Genomic DNA, 7,402 nt, shown 5'->3' on the forward strand with positions numbered 1-7,402 from the left:
TCCTTTATTTAAAAAAAAAAAAAAACACAACACCAAACTCCATTCAAAAATATGTGACTCTGTGAAGCTACATAGCCTGCTGAAATGCTAAGGCTTGAAATATATTTTAATTAGACTATTAAAAGCCAGTTTTCTTTTCGGCATATACAGCAATTGTACTTATGTCGAACAGTAACTCACTTTTTAAAGTAAATTTTAGGCTACAAATCCTACTCACATGTGAACCCAAATGTAGAAGTTTATGTTATATATTGAAATAAAGTAATACACGGTGGATCCTTTATACCCCGAATTTACTAAAAGTACATAAAGAATTAACCTACCTTATCACGTGTTGTACAAGTCGTGTATATTTGACAGTGAGTAAAATCAAATTAAAAAAGCTAACATTGTTTAGTGAAGTATGGTCCTCAGAACGACAGGTTTTAGGACAAGGTCAGAACTATTATTAACTGTAAACAGTCTTTCAAAGTAACCTAAGCATCCCTCACACAATAACTTCACTGTTATTATGCTGAAGTTCTGCATAAGAAAACTGTCCATGCAATTTCAGTCATTTCTCCGGTTCCTAAAACGCAAAAAGTCACAAAAAGTCACTCAATTAGCCATTTCATAAGACATAAGGTGCAGAAATTTGATAAATGGCATAATTAGATTAGGCTATGGAATGGATGACATGCACAGGGAATTGGATAAATGTGCTCCTCCAGACTGCCACCCACCCACTGGGACACAGAGCTGGAGGGATAGCTTTATGTCATTTCCTTTGCCACACACTCAATATGTGTCAATCAAGAACACTGCTGTGGAGAATTACATAACTGCCTTAGATAAGCTTCTTGGCTAACAGAATGAATTACAACATAAGTAAAAGACACATTGGAGCCTAAATTAATCAGTTAGTGAATGAAGTTAGGTCAAAATGCAGTCAAAGAGCATTGTTTTCTCTTCTGTAGACTAAAAATAAAGCACTATTTGCATGATTAAAAATCTGTAGATGTATCAAAATGTGTATGAAAACACAAAGCAGGCAAGCAACAATGTTTTCTAAAATGTTGACACTCAATTTGACACCTGCAATCTACTCAGAATTTGTTGAATTATAACCAGAAAATAGCCTTTGTTAAACAAGGATATAAATCATAATTTAACAGTCTCTCTGGCACTGAGGTTAAACTCTTCCAGACCAGCCCCGGGATCTTCTGGGATTCGTCCTCAGATGTGTTGCCCTCAGAGTCAGCGCTCCACCACTGACTTCACGGTTTAGTCTAGTGCGTTTGTTCGGCCCTCGTGGTTTATGGTTCATCTCTATTTGTGCCAAAAGTGTGAGATTACATTTGCAGTGAATATAACATGACACGACACCGAAAGAACTGTACTGGCCTTACTACATTAAACACCTCATAAATCACAAACTCCGTTGTGTTAGCTAATGTCAGGAAAGCAACTGTTACAAAAAAATGAACAGTACATAGAATACAATACAGAGACATTATATTTAACATCAGAGCAAGAAAGGCCATTCAGTTTACCAGCAGTCTGGGACAGTCTGCCAGACCGCCTGGCCCTGTTTCACTATTTTGGTAGGAAATGAAGGAAGTACTGCATCTGTTTGTCTTGACTGGGCGAAGCAGGAACAGGAACCAGAGGATAGGGTGTAGAATACCAAGTGAAGGGAGTGTCTTTGATGTTTGCTCTCCATCTTCCATCAGGACTTTTTCCCAGTAAGAAAACATGCAATGGTGCACATGTTGCATAGGTCTACCGTTTGTGAAAGAGTGACTAATTTGAATTATTTTTTTATGCTTGTAAGAAGTGAAATGATCAAATTCATGAAAATAAAAAAAATAAAAAAGATTAAAAAAACAAAAAAGTCATAACATTGAGTATCATTTTTTTGGGCTATAGCAGAAATGAGTTTTTTCTTGCTCTTGTCTCCCGTTAATCATCCCAACCCAGAGGACAGGAATGGACACACTTAAGGCGGCAAAAAGCCCGCTGTCATAGAGACAAGTGAGACAATGAATCGTAAAAATGGGAATAACAGCACACGCTTTCTGTCAGGCTCTCCACGAAGGAATTCAAAAGTCTTGAAAAGTGATGGCAGTAGTTGTGTGAAAAACAAAAGCTTGTGACAGCCTGCTTTCACACCTCCAGACACCTGGCCAAATATTGAGTAAAGGGAGTGTCTGTTGGATTGTCTTCTTTGAAAGAACTTCAGATTCCAAAAGGACATTTTTCAACTCTGTTGGACAATCGGACAACAACTTAGTTTGAAGAATATTAAGGTCGATACACTTCTAACTGCAACCTGTATGTTGGTGGCCCGCTCTCTTCACATCTTACACTTGATTTCCAGTTTTTACACTTGTCAGTCTCCAAGCACATATAAGGTTAAAACATGTAATTTTCCATTTGTAAAGAAATCAAAATTCAAGGTACATGGACGGTCGTATGTGGCTTCAGACGTTTTTCAGTTTTAATGCACCTTTTCTTCAATCCTTCTTAATGTATCAGTCCTGCTGTCACAGAAGGGGCTCCTTTGGTTAGAATGGACTTCCAAGTGTTGGAAAGGGGATTTATTACTTAAACCCATCTCCATAAAAAGTAATAGATTTTATCAACTGTTGCGATCCCTATTATGGAATATCGCAGCCAAGGCAAACCACAACTTAACTTCAGTCAAAGAATATTTATGAAAGCACGAATTCCAAATACCCATGTCCGGCCTTTTAAAGCAATAAAAATATCGTAGAATCCAGGTGTGATGACTTGGAGTCGATGTTACCCATCCCCAAAGGGACATAAGACACAACCTATCTGTGAAAAAGGCTCATACTTTATGTTTGGAAAGCACTTTTACTGCTGACCACTTCCCGTTTCCATGAGATGGAATGCCCTAGTATGAAAATCTAATAAGTAACATTCAGATGCAAGTCACTGAGCAACTGAGTGCAGTTGTAACCATCAAGATTACAAAAGGAGTTCAATGTCTGCAGCTTCAAAAGTCAGACCCTTTCTGTGGCTTGTAATACACATTCAACTGACAAAAGAAATGGATCTTTTTGAATTTATTTTTGGAATACTAATCCCAATGACAGCTTCAGATGTTTCTTCACTTGAGTGTGAGGTGATTAATTAAAGGTTTTTCTTTGTCCAAGGAAGAAGCTTACACCACTGTGTTGCTCATCGGGATCCGCAAAGAGGCCCGCTCACAAGTGCTCCACCTCTCCAGGAACAAGCGCTACACCCTCACCCCGGAGCAGCTCAAATGGGACAAGTTCAAGCTAACATACAAGTATTCATTTGCAATTCTTCCTCCAGTCAACACAACAGTAGTAGAAAATGGAAGGAAAAAAATAGCTGAAAAACACCATAGTGAGGTAGACTGGTGTTGGTTTTGGCAGGAAAACAGATATTTTTTCAATTGAAGTAGGCATTATGAAATGAAATCCGACTGTTGGCGTGGGTTAGCAGCACATTAATGGAATTTTTTTTCACCCGAATTTGAAGAACTTTGTCAATATGTTTTCATCTCATGTCAATCAAAAAGTCCATTTAAGGTTATAGGGCCAACGGTTACAGAACTCTCTGCTTGCATTTGTCAGAGGGGAAAATAAAGTAGTGTAGGGTGGACTCTTGCACCTACACTGCAATTATAGGTTACAAATAATTGGATTGTGTTGCACTAACTGTTTAGAGACGATCCAATGACACTTTGTCCTTTCTGGATCTGTGCAAAGATGATCCTATTAAGTCATTTATAAAAATATTGGATTTAACCAAGGAGGTGTGATCACTGGGTTTTGGTGAACAAACATTAGTGGACAGTGGACCAAAATATTAGCCACATTTGATATATTCTATATATTCTATATTTTTAATATCTTCACCTCATCCATATTACCGACTGATCACTTTCTGATTTGTATAAAAAGTATCCATTTCAGTCTAACCCTAGCCGAGATATGAGAGAATATCAAGTAATGGAGCTGTTTGCAGTGCTTGTGGGAATTCTGTCTGAACAGTAGCCATTGTGTTTTGGCAGATTGCTCTGCTGTGGAAGAATGTGTGTAGAGGCCGGTAATAACCACATAACGCTGTTGTTTCTGAGCAGGTTGCTCTCCTACCCCACAAACTTGATAAATGCCAGTGACACGCGCCGAGGCATCGCCAAGGCTTTTGGCATGTGGAGCGACGTCTCGCCTTTCAGCTTCAGAGAGGTGCCAGCTGACCAAGAAGCAGCCATTAAGATCGGTAGGTACTCTGCATGTGGCTGCATCAATCCCCAACAGATGTTCCTTGGCTCCTGAGCTCCAGACTTCTGCTTTGTCGTCACCGGTTTTTCTCTCCGTGCTGTCATCGCAGAAATGTCTTCGCCTCCAAACGTATTAAATCAAACTACCGCGACTGTATTACCAAGATTATAGTGTGATTCTAAATGAAAAAAAGAAAATGCTTAACAACTTCCATACATGTGTCAGCCTATGGTGAGGCAGGCTAAACTGGGCTTTATCTGTCCCTGTGGGTGTAAACTCCAGACTCCTGCATATATTCTTCAGTGACAGTGAGAGGAATGGTTGAAATCCTGTGGGGTGAAGACTGAAGAAAGAGCTCTGTCTTTTGTAATTCACCCCCCCCCCCACCCCGCTGCTGTTGTCTACACAGAGTGAAATAATGGAGCGAGGGTTTCCCTCCTCGGCTCTGAGGTACGTCTCTCTCTCTCTCTCTGTCTTGGCAGGTTTCTACCCCATCAACCACACGGACTGTCTGCAGTCCTACTTGCACCATTGTTTTGACGGCATCACAGGAGAATTGGCTCATGCTTTCTTCCCGCCAACTGGCGAGATCCACTTCGACGACCACGAATACTGGATTCTAGGAAACATGCGCTTTAGCTGGAAGAAAGGCATGTGTCTTTATCATGTTTGTTGAAACTTCTAATATTTGACCCATAAGGTGATGGAGGCAGCAGATGCTGAGCTGGACAGCTCGCGGGGTGCAAATAATCAACAGTACCTTTGTTGCAGGGGTTTGGCTGACGGATCTTGTCCATGTGGCAACCCATGAAATCGGCCACGTCCTGGGACTCATGCACTCCTTGGACCCGAAAGCTATAATGCACCTGAATGCAACTCTGACAGGGCGCAAGCTGATCACACAGGATGAGGTGTGGGGTTTGCACCGTCTCTACGGTATGTTCACAATCCTTCTTACTTTTCTGATAGAACATTCATGGGAAAGCTCTCCTTCAGGGCTTCGACAATTGTTAATACATCTGACAATATTGTCAGTCATCCAAGACACAGGATGTCTAGTAGTAAGTCAAATTGACTTATTTGGTTTTGAAGACAGTTTGCAGTTCATCCCAGGTGAACCACTGAAGCCTCTTGAATAAAATGGAAAACATCCTCGAGACCTAAACAGCAAATCCAGTTCTCCTGCTGGGATCAGACTGCAAAATAGGTGTGATGGCTCACCCTGTCAGGAATCAAAAGAGTTGTCTGTAACAGTGGAAGACAACTGGCAAATGTGATAAACCTCACAGCACTTTGGCAACTTCTGCAAGTTCCATGACGTTGGCATTAAACGCTTTACATGCCAAAGTGGAAGAGGAATGATGTTGTTGGTCCTGTCGAGTGGAACAGGGAAGTTATAGTCCCTGGCACCATCGTCCCGATCACCTGCACATGGAAGTCATGAAAGACGGCAAGCTCTGATTGTCTCTCGGCCAAGTCAGGGCAAGAATTCAAGAATTCAAGTGATGGCTTTATCTTGACACAGTGACCATCTCCAAAGGCAAACATATTGTGTAATCTGATCCCAGCATTAGAGGAATTATGTCTAGATACATTTGTGAAGAACCAGCCGTAGAAAAACCTTTAATCCATTTTTGGCCCCAATCAACCAGAATGTAGACTACAACATTTGTCTTTGAGGACACTGAACGTGGCACTAATGAATGTTGTATAAACTATTGAGTCATTTTCATTGGAACAAAAAGTAGATCGGAGATCCAAATTCTTTTGCTGCTGACTTGTCTGATCCTCCTGCTTCTCCCCCTCTCCTCCAGGATGTTTGGACCGGTTATTTATCTGTCCGGCCTGGGCTCGGAAAGGCTATTGCGGAAGCAAACGTAAACTGATGCAGAAGCACTGCCCCTCCAGCTGTGATTTCTGTTACGGTAAGACAACAGCAGCAAAGCAGCAGCAGTCCAGGGAAGAAAAAAAAGGTTTTCTCTCAATTGAGCAGCGCAAGAAGCTGCTGTGAACCGTTTGCCAATGGAGCAATGGGAGCCAACAGGGTCCAGCCATGCAGAGCAGCCATGGGGGGTTTAAAGAATCTGATTTGAAGGGAGTCTGTGTTTAGTTCTGGAGAGTACCAGCATCCCACGGGACCATATGTGTGTCTGACAGAGCAGAGCAGGCACCCAATAATTGCTTTCTCCACACCAAATATTGATAACACATGAGCAATCTGACAGCCTAAACCACTTTAGGTTCATTGTGCGATGCACTGGTGCTCAGGTCTCCTGTTGCACAACAGGAAATGGCTCCACTTAACCATCGCAGCCCTTGGATTGGGGCTTTCAGAGATTTTTGTCAGCAACAAGGGACAGTGTGGAGAGAGGCAAGAGGATATGATTCCTGGCTCGCAGTAATCTGTTCCTCATTGTTGATTGGGAGACGTTGTACGGTTGTGGAAAATTCCTAAGTGATTCCAAACCGCTGGAATTTCAGACTGCGGCTTGAGGGTTAGAGACACACAAGGTCACTTTGGATTTTTGCGGCATTAACGAGAGCGACAGTTTTTTGAAGCAGGCTCTCGAGTTGATCACAAGGCGGCCTGTGGTGTTTGTCAGAAACCAGATGGGAGAAATGACATTGATAAGACATCCGCGGCGCCGCCAGGTCAGGGGTTGTGAAAAGCGTATTAAGTGTCTGACGTGATGAGTTTTGTATCAAAAGGTTTGACGATAATCAGAGTTTCATGGAAAGTTGTAACATCTCCAGACAATGAGTTTTTTCTTCTTCTTCTTGCTCTCAGGTGATTGGTCAGGATCATTTTTTAAGATCATTAAGGCTCTTTACTTTGGTCTGTCTTATTTTGGAGCATCAGCTTAAGAGTTTCCCTCCACTCCTCTTCAGAATTTCCTTTTCCCACTGTGGCTCCCACCACGACCCCCCCGAGGACCAAGCACAAACTGGTCGTTGAGGGCAAGAAGCTCACTTTTCGTTGTGGGAAGAAAATAGCATCAAAGAAAGGCAAAGTATAGTGAGTATCTCTCTCTAATCTATTATCAGTCCACCCAACCACACAGATGCAACAGCATGATTTCCATGATTTGAGGTACTTGTACTTTTTTTTTTTTTCTCATGCCACTTTCTACTTCTACTCCACT

General features: G+C 41.7%; 1 protein-coding gene across 1 annotated transcript in view; it reads left to right on the forward strand.

Moving 5' to 3' along the window:
• mmp23ba (matrix metallopeptidase 23ba) overlaps window positions 1-7,402 on the forward strand; it is an 8,692-nt gene that overhangs the window by 483 nt on the left and 807 nt on the right. The window contains exons 2-7 of the mRNA XM_032521795.1: window positions 3,162-3,298; window positions 4,118-4,257; window positions 4,742-4,909; window positions 5,031-5,195; window positions 6,074-6,184; window positions 7,149-7,275. Coding sequence (XP_032377686.1) covers window positions 3,162-3,298; window positions 4,118-4,257; window positions 4,742-4,909; window positions 5,031-5,195; window positions 6,074-6,184; window positions 7,149-7,275 — 848 coding nt within the window. The remainder of the gene's footprint in view (window positions 1-3,161; window positions 3,299-4,117; window positions 4,258-4,741; window positions 4,910-5,030; window positions 5,196-6,073; window positions 6,185-7,148; window positions 7,276-7,402) is intronic.

Source organism: Etheostoma spectabile, chromosome 7 (assembly GCF_008692095.1).
Source record: "Etheostoma spectabile isolate EspeVRDwgs_2016 chromosome 7, UIUC_Espe_1.0, whole genome shotgun sequence".
Taxonomy (NCBI): Eukaryota; Metazoa; Chordata; class Actinopteri; order Perciformes; family Percidae; genus Etheostoma; species Etheostoma spectabile.